Source organism: Hypomesus transpacificus, chromosome 4 (genome assembly GCF_021917145.1).
Source record: "Hypomesus transpacificus isolate Combined female chromosome 4, fHypTra1, whole genome shotgun sequence".
Classification (NCBI taxonomy): Eukaryota; Metazoa; Chordata; class Actinopteri; order Osmeriformes; family Osmeridae; genus Hypomesus; species Hypomesus transpacificus.
This window is the reverse complement of record NC_061063.1, coordinates 5,776,629-5,796,195: the sequence shown is the minus strand read 5'-3', so window position 1 is coordinate 5,796,195 and position 19,567 is coordinate 5,776,629. Positions and strand designations below refer to the sequence as shown.

At 45.5% G+C, this 19,567-nt stretch overlaps 1 protein-coding gene across 2 annotated transcripts; it reads right to left on the bottom strand.

Moving 5' to 3' along the window:
• Positions 1-8,255: 8,255 nt before the first annotated feature.
• Positions 8,256-19,253, bottom strand: si:ch211-264f5.6 (carcinoembryonic antigen-related cell adhesion molecule 16). 2 transcript variants are annotated; one of them, XR_006956007.1, is made up of 10 exons: positions 19,106-19,253; positions 18,371-18,700; positions 17,431-17,715; positions 16,419-16,685; positions 14,912-15,190; positions 14,424-14,678; positions 14,101-14,218; positions 10,788-10,838; positions 10,572-10,608; positions 8,256-10,144 (listed from the first exon to the last, which is right to left on the bottom strand). XR_006956007.1 is itself a non-coding variant. In XM_047018789.1 (9 exons), the coding sequence occupies exons 1-8, from the start codon at positions 19,146-19,148 to the stop codon at positions 10,820-10,822; spliced, it is 1,596 nt and encodes a 531-aa protein (XP_046874745.1). In that variant the 5' UTR covers positions 19,149-19,252; the 3' UTR covers positions 8,256-10,144; positions 10,788-10,819. The 2 variants fall into 2 exon arrangements, 1 of the variants encoding a protein (XP_046874745.1); XM_047018789.1 differs by lacking the exon at positions 10,572-10,608 and having other exon boundaries at positions 19,106-19,252.
• Between the last annotated feature and the right edge of the window lie 314 nt (positions 19,254-19,567).

Here is a 19,567-nt window from a genome sequence, read left to right as displayed (position 1 = left end):
GTAGCCAAAACATGAAGCACATATTGTGAACAACCAATAATAAGTGCCAAAGGAAAGAACCATAAGAGCATGTAGTTAAGCAAGTTACAATTAAACAACATGAATCGCTATAAGTGCAAGTGTACCTGTAGAAAAGCAAGCAACCGTAAAAAATACGATAAAATAAAATATTTCACAGCAAGTACAACCGTTTAAATCAGTTACTACTAACCAACAAGAGCAACAAGTCTCTATGCAAGAGTCATTGTGATCCTTGAGGAAACTAGCATTGGGTCCAGCAAACCATTCCTAAGTACCGTTGTTCTCCCGGAACAAGTGCATCTTGAGCCTTTTCTTGAATGTGAAGCGACAGTCTGTGTCTCTGATGGAGGTGGGAAGTTGATTCCACCACTGGGGGGCCAGGCAGGAGAAGAGCTTGTGTTGGGACCAGGCGGTCTTGAGCGATGGGACCATTAGGCGGTTGTCTGAAGCGGGTGGGGGTGTAAGGCTGCAGGAGAGAGTTGATGTAGTCGGGTGCAGTGAGTTGGTGTACAGAGAAAAGAGGTGGGGTCCAAGGACGGAGCCCTGTCGGACACCAGTGGAGAGCTGGCGAGGGTCTGACAGTTTGCCTCCCCAGGAGATCTGGTAGGATCTTCCCGACAGGTAGGATGAGATCCACTGGAGTAGAGTGCCAGTGATGCCCATCTCCCGTCTGGAGAGCAGGATCTGATGGTTAACCGTATCAAACGCTGCAAAAAGGTCCAGCAGAATGATGACGGATGACCTTGAAGGGCAGACTGGAGGGCAGTCTCTGTGGAGTGGCCAGTCTTGAAGCCCGATTGGTTGGGGTCCAGCAGGTTGTTCTGAGAGAGAAAGTTTGACAGTTGGTTAGATACTGCACGTTCAATTGTTTTTGAAAAGAAGGGTAACAGTGATACTGGTCTGTAGTTCTCGAGGACGGCAGGGTTAAGGGAGGTTTTTTTGAGTAGAGGAGTAACTCTGGCCTTGGCAGAGGGGAAGGTGCCGGAGGTAAGAGAAGAGTTTAGGACATGGAGAAGAAAAGTTATGATGGAGGGGTAGATGGTTTGAAAGAGAGGGGAGGGGACAGGATCAAGGGGACAGGAGGTGGGGCGATGAGAGAGAATGAGGTCAGAGAGCTCTGCCTCGGACAGGGGAGAGATAGGGTAGGAAAGGTGGGTTTAGGGAACCGACTGCTAAAGTCGGCGACTTTTTTGCTGTCAGGGTGGAGAGGAGGGGGTGAGGGTGGGGGAGGTGGGTTAAGAAGGGTGGAGAAGGTAGAGAAAAGTTTGTGGGGGTTTGAAGCAGAGTTCATTTTGTTCAGAAAGTAGTGGGTTTTAGCACCAGTTATGTGAGAAGACAAGGATTTAAGGAGGGAGTGATACTTATCAAGGTCCAGACCGTCTTTGGACTTTCGCCATCTCCTCTCAGCTGGCCGAAGGGTGGACCGTTCTTCACGAATAACATCCGTAAGCCACAGGCAGGAGGGAGAAGATCGTGCAGGCCTGGTTGATAGGGGACATAGAGAGTCAAGTGATGCAGTTAAGGTGGTTAACAGGGTGTTTGGTGTCAGTGTCAGTGGGGTGGGACGAAAACTCATCAATGGGAGGGAGGGAGGATGTTACAACAGAGGAGAAATGGGAGGGGGATAGGGAGCGGAGATTGCTCCGGAAAGTTACGAGGGGAGGGGAGGTAGGAGGAGTTGGAGGTAGAGAGACAGATAATTGGATAAAGTAGTGATCAGAAATGTGCAGTGGGGTTACAGAGGTTAAGTCAGTTATCCCGCCCATCATTCACTAAAAGAAAATGCTTCTTGGTGTTTGTGGGGGATTTTTCATGATTTGTTTTGGAGATTAGAAAAACTCTTTTTGCTACATAAATAATAATATGGAGAAGTATGGCCCTCTTCACACTGTTTTTAATCATCTAAGCTGTTGTCAGGTAAAACTACACAGAAAATAACTTTCCTATCAGGTCCAGTGAACCTGATAAATAGTTAACAGGCTCCAACAGTATGTCTATGAAACATGGCTGCATGAACCAACTTTTTTACTGTTATCTGACTCATTTAAGAGGATTGTCCTTTTAACCCCTTCAGTACCTTAAACAGTCCTGGCTATTTCCTGCATGTGAACTCAAGTGCAAAAAAATCTGTACACAAGCTGCAAACACTGGTTATCATGGTCTATCACTGGTTATCAAGATCTATCACTGGTTATCATGATCTATCACTGGTTATCATGGTCTATCTATGGATGTGTTTTTATAAGTTTGCAATTGTTATGATGGTAAATGGGTGTTCTTAACATCCTATTTACTTTTGATGGAAATGAATACTTTGTTTTTTAAACAAAGTATTTTTCTCACGTCAGATCTAAAACATTCACAACAGCAGAAGTCTCTGTGCATCTGAACATGACATTCTCCAGTGGTCTGTTAGTCATCTGGGAGCAATAGTGAAGCAGGATACGGGAAGTTCTATTTTGAAGTGTGACACATTACCAAGTGATTGCCATAGATGTAGTTAGCATAGACAGGTGTGACGGGACATACAGATGATGCAGCACAAACGTTTCCCTCTGACTCACTGGGAGTGTGAGATTGCACAATGCACACAATGCACACTAATTACAAATAATCCACTTTGAAACCAGTTGCACCTACTTTAATTATCTTATCACCATCTGTTAAATAAAAGGTCTTCTACTATCCTTAACAACCCCACATATTTAAACAAAAAACATTCTTCTCTATGGTCTTCTCTACAGTTGCACCAAGGTTTGATGGGTGTAGTGCCTTCTAAACCCCTAGAGGGCGCTCTAGTATCATTGGGACCTGTAGCTCACAGGATCCCTCCCTTTCCCGCAATTGGATTGATTCATTCATTCCAAAGTTGAGTCGAAAACACAAAATGCTCATACATAGAGACAAGCCTATCCTATTTCTGGTTAAGAGTGTTGTGTGTGTGTTTGTGTGTTTGTGTGTTTGTGTGTGTGTGTGTATGTGTGTGTGTGTGTGTGAAAGAGAGAGAACACATAAGCACACATACACTTGAACACACTTTTTGTGTCCTTACATTGTTTTACATTAAAACAGTTTTGTAGAGATATATTGTGTACAACTAAATCAAGTATGTTCTGTGGACATCACCATACATGTGACAGTGAGGAAGTGAGGTGTCAACTCAACCACATGATGTCATTTAGGGAGGTGACAGTAAAAGATACAGAAACAAAATGACGAGATATAGACGAGATGTATATTTAGCTCAGTTGTGCAACTGCTGGGGTTGAAAAAATGAATCAGAAGCATTTTGTAAGGTGCATAGAGGGGAGTGGTTCTGACTGGAATATACTCCTTTTCAGTTTCCGATGTGTGCAGCCTATGACGCTCACTTTTGCCCACCCAACCTTTTACCAGGCATTTTTCAAAAATATAAAACGTGGGAAACAATTAAAATCGAAGGGAATAGCCTTCCTCGAAAAGTTCAGTTCCTGAGAAACAGCTGAAAACTTGGTTCAGTCTCATGATATCATTTTCTGCTTTATCTCTTCTCCTTGTCGTTTTCCACTCGGTGATCTCTTTTTGGAGCATGCCAGATAGGAAGTCTTAATGCTGCCTTGACAATCTGATGCAGCCAGCCAATGGCCCAACTCAGCTGTGTCAGCCCAGAAGGGGGTTCAGCACAACAGTGTTTCCCACACACACCGTCTGAGCTGGTGCACAGGAAGAAGTCAGGGGGAGGCAACGGTACTCAGGGAAGCGAATATCCTGAATTCCATCCATGAATGATAGGACAATACATACAATACCCAATCCACTGTAAACAGTAGTACCTCAGAAAACAAATGAATTTCCTTGTGTGTTTTGAACTGAGCTGCTGATCAAACACGACAGAGAATCCCCAACAGAGACATACTGTAACTTTGTTCGACTCAAGACATAGCTGCCTCTGTGGCTTGTGGTTATGTCTGTTCTGCAAGAGTACTTCCTGTGGCCAGGTGCATGTCTTCCTGAGGAGCAATATCAAATGGTTGTTGTTATAACACGGTCCAGTGCTCAGGGCCATCTTGCAACATTGCTTTTCAGAGAGTATAGGTGATTGTGGTTGATGATGTGGATGGTGGTTTCTAATCTATGAACTGTGCCATCAAAATAAAAAATTAAAACGTTATAATACATCATGAGTGGGCCTATCGCACAAATTGAAACACGTAAGCAATATAATCTAATGCATGTCATGGGTTAGTCTGTAGGTACATTTGTTATAGTTTTACTGCTCTCACACTTTTAAATTCATGTGAGATTGTAGTTAACGATTGTGCTATGTGCTCTCTATTCCAAACCTCTATTGCAGAGGTTTGGAATGGGATTTTCAATAGTATAATCTATCCATGCAATCCCCCATTTCCAACTACAATATCACCTTCATTTCTGAGCTGTGTGTGCTGTTTCTGAAGATAAGGATCCCAAGAAAGTAAGTTTATTGAATCAGCATGTATGAAGGTGAGTATTATTTTGGACTGGTTATCAAGTCTGGCCTGCTGGTCAACAGATATAGTGGAAGAAGGGAGCTGGTAGTGCCACCTGATCCATCCAGTCTAGCCGGATCAAACTCCATCTCCAAACATGTAAATCGCCAACACGCAAATCCTCTCTGTCAAGAATCCCTTGTTTGTAACATAATATAAAACTGTAAGCGCTTACTGCTTGTCTGCATTGCACTGCTCTGTGTATTTGTGAATTTGCCAGCTGATTTTTTCTACCTCCCAGAAGTGACTATTGAGAATATAAGAAGTTAGTTGGAAACAGTGTGAGATTTTGACTAACTGACAATACCTATTTTTTAAGATTTTTTGTTGGTTAAACTCGTCCAACAGGTTTATTTCATTATTTGAGCTACGACTAGTCCTGAGAATGGCAGAGGCCAATTGTGAGGACTAGGTTTAGGTCTGAGGATTTGGTGTAGGGCTGGATCCCAGTTAAGATCTGGGCCTCTGGTCCAAATGCTGGTTCAGAGTTTTGGGTGCACATGGCAGATAAGTGCCATTTATTTTGTGTGAGGATGATCTCACATGATGATGTTGACTGAGCAGGAGTCCTCAGGCAGGATGTGCTGTTGGCCTTAAAGTGCCAGGGTGTGCTAGGTTAGAGCCAGCTGGTGACAAGTTGGCACTGCCAGCCATTAAGCTCAGGATAATACACAGGGCACAGTAGAGGGGCTACTAGACTATGTTCTCACTAGCGCCCCCTCCCCTCCCCCCACACACACATCGGACTAACCCAATCTGACAGTAGAATTTGAGTTGTTCCTTTTCAAGTTACTGTTGTACTTTATAGTTACTTGTAAAAGTTACTTGTAAAGTAAAACTTTTGTCTTATGTCCTTGTTTCTGTGGAAAGGACTACGTCTCTGATCCTACCCCCAGCATGTGACCTGACCTCCTGTTGCTACCATTGGCTGTCCACATACCTGGCAGCAAGCTACTTGGGCCATGTGTGAGTGTGAGAGAGACAACCTATAGTACATTCCTGTGTAATTGCTGTCATTGCAAGTCCAATCCTGTGCCCTAACCTTACGTTCCTGAATAGGCAACTCACTTTTCACACACACCCTCCCTCACAATTTGTGGAAGGCTATTTTGCACGCGAACAACTGCTTGTTTGTCTCGCAATGAATCACTGACTTTATTACAACATATCAGATTTCTGGGAGAGCTATTGACTCATTTAAAGTGTCTTAATCATTAACAACACCGTTACAGACTTGTTCTCTGAATCATTTTGACAGCATGGATTTGTCCTGCATTCGGATGACCAGGTGAAAGAGGAGGTTGAGTAGGTTTAGGATACTGAACGTGCCAGTGTTGACCAGTTTACCTGTGTACCTTCTGTGTGAAATGGTTACTGGGTTAGCTAAACTATATCGGTTTGTAGTCAGATACTCTCTGCTGTGTGTGAAAGCCAGAGGCTACTTCTGTTACAACATCATAGAATGATGCCAGGAATCTCTATGTCTGTGGCTCGATTATCCAAGCCAAAAAACCTACATGCAGGTTGTTTGGATTAGGCCTCAACAGAGAACGTTGTTCGACGTTGAATGAATGAATATCCAGTGCCTTAGTCTTCCTGGTGGCAGCATGTACATACATTTGCCTGGCTGGGCCTGACAGAGAAGGTGTCTGCACACGTACTACTTGTCAACACAGACACAAACCTTTTAGGTTGTGTACTTAATAAGTAGAACGATCATTTTGATATTCAAGAAAACAGTGTCAATAGAGAATAGATAGGGCTTGTACCAGCAGGTTATCTAATTCTTTAATCTAACTATTCCAAAAGCACACGGATACAAGACTGACAGACACACGGACACACTGCATGATTACAGGGTATAGTAATAACAGGCTTGGTCTACAGAAAAGCTGGTTTGTAAGATAGAAACTTCCTATGCTCTCTTTCCCAACCCCCTCCCTTCTTATCGCCAACCCCCTCTCCACTTCGTTCTCCTTTCCAACCCCCTCTCCCGTCCCGATCTCACTCTTCCAGTTGAGTGACACACGAGAGAAAACCGGAAAGTTCTCATTTGTGACTCAAGGCTATCCACACTGGCTGTGTTCACACCAATGTATGAACGCGACGTGACACCCAAAGTCAAATTCTGCCAGGTGAACTTCAAAACATGATGTCATCACACATCCGAACACACCTACTTCCTGACAGTGTTTACTTGAAGATTAGATGAACATCCGTGTATGCCAATGCCACCCAGTACCGAATATCTGACAGTAAGGGATAGCATAGGGTCTTTTGAGTTTAACATGGCGCAACTTACACATACGACCAAGCTTTTGACTAATCACAAGCCGAAGGGACAATGAGTCTGTTGTGGTCAGTAAAGGATTGGTATGCAAATATGGTACAGAGAGTATCATCTTCCATCGAAGAGCAACACCTCACCTGTTGCCCCGTGGTCATCAGTGAGAACTTTACGTGGTATTGAGAAGATAGGATTTCACACCTTCTCGCCTCAGATTTCCATTGGGTCACCTGACACACCAGGAAGAGCCCAGTGCTCTCGAAAACAATAATGACATTATCTTTTTTAATCACTGACACTGGTCAAATGGTTAAAACTTTATTGACTTGTTTTTGCACTTAAGTACAGTATGATGTCACAGCAGCACCACTGTTTCAAGTAGGCCTATCTAACTAACCTGACTAACAGTGTACACAATGTAAGGCATTGTTGTTGACTCAAGACAAATGAACTGGATGGACTGGTCATTGGCGGAAGGTTTCTGGTGCTAGCGTTATAGACAAACCAGTTGAAACAGTCTCAGAAAACTGTGACAACAATTGAACGAGTTCAATATCACACCTCCTAAAGCCCAAAATCAGCTTAAAATTGATACTGCAAATTGTCGACAAACAGGCTCTTCATTTGACAATTCTGGTTTCATATTCGGGGCTTTCAAAAGCACTGTGACTTGCATTGCGATGAATGTAATTCAAATGGAAGTCTGTGTGTGTGTGTGTTGTCCTCTAGGAGAGGATCAGGTTAACCAGGATGCGCTGTGCAGGGATCTTCATACAAGGGGTTCATTTGACTGATAAATGGAGTGTGGCTGGGAGGAGTCAGTGACACAGGGCGAAGGGGGAAAGGGCTGAATCAGGTTCAGACAGGAGAGTTTCGATGGGGAATGTGGAGAAGCAGGATTCAGTGTCTTCAGATATAACATGAACAATTGGTTGAAACCAATCAGTTAAAACAAATTTAAATAAAAACCTGGGCTCCAACTCGACTTTTTGGGGAAGTCACATTAAACCTACCTACCAACAGCTACTAAGATACACATTTACAAAAACACCCTGTGTTGCTGACACAAACCTCAACCTTTCTCTGCACTCTGAATCCTCCCCCAGGCTGTCAGTGTCGAACAGGTTTAATGTCAGATTCTTTTTTCTCTGGGGCATACCGTACCTCTCACACTCAGGGCGTGGCAGAGGAAGAGAGGAAAGGAGTAAAGGAAAAGAGAAGAAAATAAGAGGGGAGATAAGGAGTGTATTAGAGAAGAGAGGAGGGGATGATTAAAAAGAGGTGAAGAGGAAAGGATACCTGATGAGAGGAGATGTGAGGAGGGGAGAGCCCCCCCTCCCCTCCCCCCCTCCCCCCCCTCCCCCCCCCCCCCCCTCCCCCCCTCCCTTTTAGATTGAAACCCCCCTCGGCCCTCGGAGCAGTAAAGAGTCCACGCAGCATTGTAAAAACAGGAACCGTTGCTCCGCCTTTATGTTCAGTCATTCACAATCTTAGCGACAGATGAGAGAGAGAACATTTGTGTGATTGGTTCCCGAAAAATATAAAACAGGATTGGCCGGCCGGCGATACTGTTTGAATATTCCCTGGAAAACAAACAAGGATGTTCCAGCAAGAGAAGAATAAATAAAACAAAAACAAATATGTGGGCCCCGTTCCATTATTCACAGAATGCATCCTTTCTTCCTAATTTCCTTTTTTGAGGTTAGTTCAGTGAATTCAAAGGAAGGGAGGAAGTATTTGATAGGTATTCAAACACTCCCATGGTAACACAATAAAGAAGTGGAGATAAATGTCAATTGGATGGTATGCACTCACTGTAAACACATGAAGATTTGCGGAAAGTATTCAAAGATCAGCAAGAAAACCCGAAAAACTAATCCTAAAATGTTAAGAACCTAACAAAGCACATTTACATGAAAAGAAAATATATCTGGATATTATTTACAGTGATGGGCAGTAAATCCTGTTCATTAGTACTCTAGTCCAAACAATCGCAAAACACGTTGATGGAGAAACAACCAGCAGATGGGTTTGTGTGTGTTTGTCAGTTTGTGAGTGTGTGTTTGTGTGGGTGTGTGTGTGTGTGTTTGTGTGTGTTCAGAATGTGTGTGTAAATTAAGCAATGTGCTGTCCAAGCTGTGATCTTCATGATAAATTGATGTCCATCGGTGGATCAGTGCATGTAACAGTCTAGGTTTACACAAAGCACCTTAAACACCTCAACTCCCCCAAGGAGGAGCTATCTCCAGCTTGCAGGTCTACACCAACTCTCAGGGCTAAAGCAAAGACCAGGCTCTGAATCTCTAAATCAACACAGCAGGGAAAAATAGGTTTGGTTATGGTAACACAACTCTTATTCTAAAACACTGTGAACTCCAGGTTTAAAGACATAGCTCACTCAAAATACACTTCAAATGTTAGGTAGGCAACCATTTTCAGTGTCCTGACAATAAATGCAATGCATTTCAAAACAAACGCTTGCTTTGTAAAATCTAAATAACAAGGATAGATGTAAAAAGTCAGGCATCAACTACAGGAGAAAGAAATTATAACTGTCGTATTTTGAGTGACAAACTGCTTTGAACTTCAAAAGATGGAATGACAAACAATAAAGCAACAAAAGTGAAATCATAGAAAGATCCGGTGTGAAACTAGTCATCCAGAAGATAAGTGATCTTGGTAGATTGTAGCATACCTCCTTGAAGTTGTGACTTTCCCTCCAAAACCAGTGGAATGTCATTTGCCCACAGAAATGCTGCTGCCTGTCTGTTTTTTTCAGACTTGAAGCATGTTCAATCTTGCTTTCACAAAGATTTTTCTTCAGTCTTGCACATCTTTCATACGAAGAAGACCTCTCCATCCAGACAGAAAGAGAAAGAGAGAGTCCCTGTAGACTATGGGAGATGTTTGAACCCTCCTCCAGTTTCTCCAGGCTGTAGACATCGGCCATGATCTGTAGGGCATCTGCATTCTCTTTAGAGTGCCTGAAGTCTTTATTTGTGTCGGCGAGGGCCTTGATGACATTCCAATGAACGGAGAAGAAGAAGGTGGGGGGAGGGAGGGTATGAGTGAAGTGGCAGGGAGGAGAAACAGGAAGACCATACAGACAAAGAAAGGGAAGGTTCCGGGCCCCTTACGAAGCTCCAGGAGGCCACATCTGGGCACCCCTGGAACCAGAGAAGGGGGGGGGGGTCAGTCTGGTGGGGGGCTTGGCTGTGACTGGTTGGTTCTACTGGACCTGGGGCAGCCTTAGAGCTCATTGGTCCTCCCAGGCCAGAGAGGAAGATCTTGGGTAAAGACAGCGGTAGAAGCTTCGGGTTGATCACTCCTAACAAAAGAACAACGAAGAACATCAGCTACCTAGCGATGTAAAATATCATCCATCTCTCTCATCCTCTCATTGTATATCATCCTCTCATCATCCCCATCAATGAAGTAGACTTCAAGCTTACACGGTTTTAGTTCAACATCGGAAATGGTAGGTTTCATAAACTCAAGTTAATTTTCAGTTACTAATCAAGATCGGTAAAATTTGAGAATTACTTTTTACTTTGTGCCACCCTACCCCTCCCCTCCTCCCCACTCCTCTTCCTAAAGTCAACACTCTTATCTCTGTGCCTTGAGCCTAGCAGGTCTAGCTTGTGTTACAATGCAACAAGACACTACCATGTCTGTCTGTCTGTCTGTCTGTCTGTCTGTCTGTCTGTCTGTCTGTCTGTCTGTCTGTCTGTCTGTCTGTCTGTCTGTCTGCCTACCTGCCAGAATGGCTGCCCGCCTGCTTGTTTGTAACTCCTGACAGACCAGAGATAAGGGACAGCAGATTAGGTTCATACAGTATGTGAAAACTGTGCTTGATCATGTTGTCCAGACATTCTGGAACAGTATACCACCAACTAGCACAGACAGGTTGTACACATGCAAATCTATTGAAGATACAATTTGATGGAAGGAGTTCTGAAAAAAGGCTTCACCTGTTTCTTTCTCCATGCACCCTCTCTCTTCTCTAGTATGGCGACTCGATTCTGAAACACAACAGCACAGGAAGATGGAGGTCAGGGGTTATATCATGACCCAACTTCTCCAGAATTTGGGAAGATGTTCTGATAGGGAAGATTTTCAGTTAGACTTTACAGTACGAGATCATCAGCTACACTGTGATGTGAGTGTGTAGGTTTGTCAGTTATAGGGTGAGCTGACTCGTGAAAATGAACCTCGAAATTAAAAATATGACACAGTGACATGCAGTTCTAAAAACACAGCTGCCAGAGAGCGCACGTTGACAGCAGAAATGGCATTGCAAATGATAAGGCTTGATAAGATCCGAACAATAGGACCGTTATCGTGTTTTAGAGAAACTGGCTTCCTCATATCTCTGCTGATGTACTGGCTGACTGGCCACAAGTAGCTACATGACCTCCCTAACTGCCATGTCCCAGACCACAAGGGCATCCTGGGAGTCCAAGGATAACAGTTTGTGGTTCAATGGAGTAGCTTTGCTAGGTCAATATCAAAAAATATATATTGTTGGCTACAAAGCTAACAACGACCAAGCTACGAACCACAGAGCAACACGAAAAGGCGTTGGGAGCAGATACACCGCTGATGGATCCAAACAGCTGCGGGAGCGTCTTCAGATGAGTGGGTGGAGGGGGCGACCTCTGACCCTGCAGGTGTGTCAGCAGCATCGCTGAGTTACGACGCTCCTAGGAGGAGCGACGAGTCGGTTTGAGAGGTAGAGAGAGATAGAGCAGGAAAGATAGGAAAAACGAGAAGGCGTGGGATCACCCCCAGGACCTAACGGAATAACTGAATTGGAGAGGGGGCAACTGTCAGGAGAGGGAGGGTAGAAAATAGATGAAAAGAATACAAATACATGAAAATGTCATGAGCAGAACCATACACAAGAGAGGACAGTGGAGAACACGCAAGAGAAGGAGAGAGGGATAGAGAAAGAGAGATGGATGGAGAGAGAGAGACGGGCAGGTGGAAAGAGGCGGGCGCTAGTGCAGACACTAAGAGGACATTCCAGCCATAGCCTCTGCGCCCTGCCTCTGCCTCTCCGCCCTGCCTCGCCGCCCTGCCTCTGCCGTCTCGTATACCTCCTATTACTGCTCCAAAGGGGGGAGACAGATAGAGAGCAGGGGATTCCCCCGTGTGAAGGGACAGGGGGACATGCTGTACAGTTTCGCCTCCACCCTTCTCTTCTTTCCTTCTCTCCTCAGTTCTCTCCCCCCCCCCCCCCCCCCACCCCTCATCTATCTATTCGGGTGTGAAACGATGGGCTTGGCCCTCTGGACCCCCATTCAAACATCTGTTATTTGTTAAAGGGAGGGGGGTGGGGGCTGGGGCAGGGGCTGTGGAGCCTGGGGGCACCACACCCTGGTAGTTTGTTATCTTAACGAGGGTGGGCAGGGGGGTCAGTCTAAAAGGGAGACAGAGAGAAGGGAAGAGAGAGAGATATATGAGAGGAAGGAAAGAGGCAAATGAAGAAACAGAGAGAAAGAGAAAAGAGGGAGAGAGAGAGAGAGAGAGAGAGAGAGAGAGAGAGAGAGAGAGAGAGAGAGAGAGAGAGAGAGAGAGAGAGAGAGAGAGAGAGAGAGAGGGAGAGAGAGAGAGAGGGTGCGAGGTGTGGAATGTTGTCTGACGGTGTTTTGGAAATACTGAAGCCATCCAGGCCTAATCCAGGGTGACAGTTCCAGTGGAGAGACTGGATGGCTAAGGGAGAGGGGAGGGGAGAGAGGCAGGAGAACATGAATGGAGTACAGAAGAGTAGTTCAGGAGAGAGAAAGGAGGAGAGCAGTGGTAGGTTCACTGATGCGTGTTTTTGGAGATAGAAATGGGCCACGATCCCAACATCTGCTCCACCAGAGGAATGTGTCACTGAGGCTGGGAGTGAAAAAAGCTCTGAAACAGTGACTTGTTCATAGACAGGTAACCTGTTTTGACTGTACCTTTACCTGGTAATCTCTGTACACACACACATACAGTGCATACAAGCGCTACACATCAGTCTAACCCTGTCCTCCAGGTTTAATCAGCCAATAGGAATGCTCTCCCCCTCTCTTCTCTTTTTCCCCATCACCTCTCTCCCGGTTCTCTCTCCTTCTACTGCCCCCCACCACTCCCCCCACCCCCCCTCTTCTTTACTGTATCTCTCTCTACCATGTCTGCCTGCATGTGTGCAGCTGCAGGAACACTGAGGTGCACCCTGGGAGGTCAAAATCCAACCAACCACAGCGACCCAGCTTTCAACCCTGCACCAAATCCACCCTTTCTGATCTCTTTTAACATGAATGAAACATGGATGAAAACCAACCATCCATCCAACCAGTCAGTAAGGCAGATTCTTAATGTTCTGTCTTTGCAACTGCCAGCGCTAGTAGCTTCTAGCCACCTTCGAGTGTGTGACAGAGTTCAGCCGTGAATACATGTGCGCCATGCTGGTTGGTTATCGCTCGCAAACATCTCTCTGCCGGAACAACAGTGTGCATGTGTGTGTGTATGGGGCATTTGCATCAGATTAACTGGCTTTTTTCCTTTTCCTTGTTTTACCCATTCCTTCCAACTGGCTTGCATTAAATATCAGTGAGTATGTGAGGAACTCCAGACAGAGAGAATCTGTAAGGGCCTCACCTGGTGCTGTGTTGACTGTGACTGAGGCTGACAAATGAGGTTCGGTTAAGGCTAAGCTTCAGATAATACAGAGCAGGCCCCACCCTAAAGCAGCCTTTGTGTGTGTGTGCGTGTGGTGTGTGGGTTTGCTAGGTACATTTGACCCTCGGTGACCCCTGTCAAGTCACACAGTGTTATCTCGCTATTACGGCATGCTGTCTGTGGGGGCAGGGTGGGGGTTGGAGGGGGGGGGGTATCATAGTGGAGAGAGAATGGGGGAGGAGAGGGGAAGGAAATTGGTAGAGTGGAGAGGGGGAAGAGTGGGCGATAAGGGAAGGACAGGGTGGCGGGATATCCATTCAAATTCAAACCCGGGAGAGGGAGTAGACTAAGCTACCGTCCATTGTGTCTTCAACGGCTCTCGCCCTGCTGTTTGAGAACGCCCTCAAGGGAGGAGGGGGGGGGGGCAGCCACTCACACCTGGCAGCTACCTATCTCAGGAATGTGTGTAAGGTGTGTCTGACTGTGTGCGAGAAGGAGTGGAAGCTACTGCAGCTAAAGGGCAGGCACATCACATTGCCTTGGGTGGATTGCGACACAACCAATCTAACAGGACACCACCTCTCTCTCTCTCTCTGTGTGTGTGCGGGTGCAAGGGGGATGGGGTCTCACGTTTGTTTTCGTCTCATGTAGACAACTCCAGCTATAATGGCCGCCACGATGACGAGTACAGCGATGATGATGCCGGCGATGGCTCCATCTGAAAGGCCCTCGTCCAGAGCACCCTCCTCTGCACAGGGATGATCAATCAACCATTAGGCTAATCACGGTTCATGATGTGTTTCAAATACGCTAACGATTCCAGTTCCAGACAAGACGAGAGGAACCGAAACAGGGAACACTGCAGCTTGTCACAAGTGCCAGTTTCAGCCCCAAACCGTATGACGAATTACGGGTTGGCGTAGCAACCCACAGGAAAGGTCTGCTCGTCTTACCTTTGACAGACAGCAGATGTGCAGCGGACATGGTGAGTCCGGTAATGGCGTTGGTGGCCTCACACGTGTAGATGCCTGTGTTTTTGTACACAGCGCCCTCCATGACGTAGTCTGGTGACGTCACCTGCGTCAACGTGCCGTTGAACTTCCAGACGAAGGTGGCGGCGGGGAGGGACTTGGCTACACACTTCAGATTCACGGATTCGGTGATCTCCACGCCGTTTTCACCCGTCACCTTCACTTCCTCCGGGCCGTCTGGGGAAAAGAAGATGGTGATAAGCTGACTGCGACTGAACCAGAATAGCACTGCTACCACAAGATTTCAACTTTGTCAATGGCCTTGGACAAACAACCGTTATGTCGTTACATATACATACACGCACATGTATGTACGAACATGTATAAATGACCATCATGCAAATGATCACTGTAATGCTTCCAACTTCCAGACAACTGGGATGTCAGACAGGAAGTGATGTCATACTCACAGTAGACTACCATCTTGTGCGTGGCTTCCTCTTTGCTGACTGCGTTGGTCATCTGACACTTGTATTCCCCGCTGTCCTCCTTCTGCACCGGGCTGATGGTCACCTGGCTCGAGTCACCTGATACGTTTACTCTGTTGCTAGACAGCAGCGGCTTGCCGTCCTTCATCCAGGCTTGGGTTACCATCGTGCCGGCGGTTGCCGAGCATTTGAGGCTGGCCGTGCTGTTGCCGGCGACGAGGGTGGGGTTGGGGCCAGTGATCTTAGTGCCGGAGATGGCCTCTACAAACACACACACACCGGCACACATTGGCACACACACATGGGACAGGAAGGAAGGTGTTTGACTGAGTGGCAAACTGAGAGTAAGGTGATATTCCCCATGGCTGCTTGTTCAACTACAAATGAAAGCAAGCATAAGGATAAGATTTGTTCACACTAACATCTTCCAAGGGTGAGTCACTGTCGGCACGCAACAGATAACCACTGTTTGTCAACAGTCTCACAAATGGCACCCTCACAGGCCAGAATTCTCAGAAGAAAATCACCACTTCCTCGCTACTGAGCTGACAGGAATGTGTCACCGTGTGATTTGTGGTGGAGCAATGGTTAAATATCCAGGCAGACATTCTCTATGTCTACAGTAGCTGCACACACATGCTCAAATTCACAAAATATTTCAAATGGTTGCTGATCCCGATCTCCCCCCGTATCTCTTGCTCTCTCTTTGAAGACAACAGCAACAGCCAATAACTCTTGAAAGAGCAGCCCCCATGGGTCAGCAGGTCTGAGTGAGTCACAAACACAAAAGGCCCCGTGTCTGTCTCACATGTAAACACAGTAGCTTGCTTCAGGCGATACACCGGCTCATAAAGGTTACAGTACCCTCCCAGGGCAGGACAGTACACCACTGCCAGGTATGATCATGAGATCAACATAAGATGACGGGTTCCAAAGAATCTGAAAATGATGTGTCATCCCAACATACAGTAACTGATGGGGTCACATTATAGGCTAACTGACATCAAAAGACTTCCACTTTCCTCAATGTGACCGGGTGTACCACTGAGTACAGCATGTCTACTGGGCACAACTCTACAGTGCCTAACCTTCAGGGTGAAGGTACTATAAACCTAATGTCTCAAGGACAGAGGCTGAGAAACTTGTTTTGGTCAGTTAGTGTTACCTTTTCAGGGAGAATTAAGTTGTTTATTTTAGACAGGGGCATTTGAGTAGTGAATACATGCGAACTCTTTAGAATTGGGAATATATCAAGGCTATGTTTCTCCTTTCGATTTTAAAGTGCTTATTCTCTGACTCGTGTTTGAAAGTGTGTAAATAAAATCTGACAAGTATTATGTTCCGAGGGTGTCAACTTAACAGTTAAACCAGTTTCATACAACAGATGTCAACAATGCCATTCATGTAGGGTGTTTGTCTTCAAATCCATTCCCCACAACCCACAAATAAACTTCCAGGTCCCAAAATGACAAACAACGATCAAACTCACCAATGACAGTGAACTTCACCACCTGGGCAGAGAGGTAGCGCATGGTCTTGGGGTTGAATGCCATGCAGGTGATGTTCCCCGCCTGGCTCTTATCCACGTTTGCCAGAACCAGTGTTGGGTCTGTCTCCTTCCTTTCCACACCGTTGTGGATCCACTTGAACTGTGCAGCTGGACTGGACTTTGCCGAGCAGGTCAGAGTGAGGTTGGAACCCTTCCTGACAAACTCGCCAGTTGGGTTGATGGTCATGGCGATGTTTTCAGGCCCGACTGTATGAGGGACACAGCTTGGTGAGACCTACCAGTGTTAACCTGCCACACATGATGCTGCGTTTATGTCTCTGTGTTTACAATTCAATTCAACGATTGTATAAGTATTTTTATAAATGTTGAAAATGGAATGAGTGGACTGATTGTCAGGTTGGGTCAGGTAAAGCCTGGGAGATCTCCTTGCCAGCTGCTCTGTTCCAGGCCATCATGCAGAACAGCAGCAGATCTTATCTCATTTCCTGTCACCTGCTTAGCACAGCCTGACTGGAGATCAAGCAGAAGAAGTAAGTGGGTCTGAACAAGCCTGGACTATACTACCCTCAAAAGAAAGAGTCTTCTGGTCAATGCATTTTACCAACATGTAATAACTATTTAGATGTTGTTGTGTAATTGTGAGCTGAGTTTAACTTCTATAGCCAGACCAGATCTGAGTGAGACAAGGTTAGGAGGGGGGTAAGATGTGATATCACTCTTTGCAGTATGTGTGACTCTTTGTGGTAGCCAACCACAGGCCTTGTGTACACAGGAAGCTCAGATAAGTTGTATGAAAGTCTGTGACTGGAGAGTGGCCTCACCCACATAAGCCTTAAAGAAACACTCAAACACAATCTACCGTTTCAAAATGGCTACCCCATGCATACATGAGTCTAGTATAACAGGCCTTAAATACAGTAGAGATCATAGAACAACACACACAACGAAACCAACCACCGAATCGGGGTGACTTCTGTCCAGCAGTACTCACAGTGGACGGTGAGGTTGAAGGGGGCACTCTTCTCGCTCTCCAGGCTGTTGGAGACAGCACAGTAGATGGGCCCCACCAGGTCTGTCCTCAGGACTGCACTCACGGTCAGGTTGCGGGAGTCTGCGCTCAGGGTCACGTGCGTGCCGTCGGGAGTCACAGGGGCGGAGCCGTTGAGCCAGGCATACTTGAGAAAGGAGCCCTTGGAGGTGCAGGTGAGGACCACGGTGCTGTTGATCTCCACAGCTTCAGTCAGGCTGGATTTGATGGTCACAGCAGACACGGGCTCTGGGAGGGTGGAAGGATGGGAGGAAGGCAGGAGGTCAAGGCAAGCAGGGAAGGATGAGGGGAGGGGTGGGGGATGTGTGGATGGAATGCATTGGTTACTTCCTTGGCAACAGTATTGTGAAACATAAACACAGACTAAGCAGATGATGCATGGGATTAATTAAGGAATTAATTAATGAACATATGAATGAGAGGGGGCGCACATCAGATGTAGGTAAATAATAAAGAATGACATATAGAGAAGTCAACTGGAAAACTCACCTTTGTTGGCATCAATTAGCAAACATTTGTGACTTTCTACATCTATCATTTACAAACTAAAAAGTTATATTTTAGTCACCACTAGACAAGTTTATTTGCTTGTCCTTTACAAAGTATGTGATGAGACATCATAGCAGATAGATTTGGTTTCGAAACTGGACAGGTATTTCTTTCTTTCAAACAACGGAGCCACGCCCTAAAGACTTCTTTGACAGTTTGCTCATGTTTAGTGCTTGAAACTAAGCTTACCACATCCACTTGCAATAGCAGAGATAAAAATTGATTGTAAATCAATGATTTAAATGAATCATTTATCAATCAATAATTGTAAACAGGATTATTTAGGTTCACCGTGCATCACCTTTGACGTTTTTGAAGGTAGGGGCCTACTCACCGAGAACTTTTAAAGTCGTTTCACCAGTGGTGGATTTGCCCATGTTGTTGATCATGTTTAAAGTATAGTCTCCGCTGTCCTTCGCAGTCAAAGGCCCAAGCTTTAACACCCCGTTGGTTGAATTCAGCAACACTTTACCCTCGTAGCCGGGACCATAGTTTCTACCACCGGGAGCATGTGTTACAACGGCCACAAGTCCGCTCCCGCCGTTGAAAGTCCAGGATACTGTAAGGTAATCTCCCGGACTTACAACCGTGGTAAACGTAACGTTTTTACCAATAACTCCCTCCACAGGACCTGGTGGCAATGCATTCTGTCCGAAGCAGCATCCTGTGGCAAACCAGCAAAGCAGCAGGTGTTATTCAACGTGTCCTTTCAAGAGTAAAGGGTCTAAGCACCGACAGCCAACACCATTACTTTTCAGAAAGGTTGACAATTTTAGACGTCAAACTTTCAACTCTCTAAGAATTAAATTATTTGATTGAGGAAAATAATCAGCTTTTTTTCATTAAGGCTAATTAACCGAGCCTAAATACACACCATACACTACAACAATGCATCGGCAATTACAATAGGCCTACTCCTTGTATATTCTATGGATTGAACCACAACCCAAAATGTTATCAGGTTTGTGGACGTTATGTTCAAAAACGTGAAATAAAACATGAAACAAATCCCCTAAAAAAAGATTTTCTCAAAGTAGGCTAACAACATTATACATTGAACTAATCTTACCGGCAACTGACAGCAAAAATACCATCAAATTCAAGAAATCCATCACGGATGTTTCAAGTCCTTCCGTAGATAGGTAAGAGTGCACGTTATTTGTTTTTACCTACTGAATGAGCGTTCACACACCCAGGCGAAGGTGTTATACGCAAGGAACACGCCTCTTCCTGAATTCATCTCTGATCTATGCGGTGATTTTTAAGTCATGTTTCTTGAGAATGCATAAATTAATCACTTCTTAGATACCGTAAGGTGGTTATTGTAGTTTAACCATTATGTAAAATTAAACCGGTTAAACTGAGACTGACCAAGCAATTAAACAGATACTGCGCTTTTTTGCTTGGTATCGTGACAGAGGCGCCTCCCCGTGGTGCAGTACACGATTTGATGAATGGTCCGTGTTTCTTTTTCAGGATCTTTTCAGGATTTTACTTCTTACACACAATAGATAAATTGCCAACAACAATT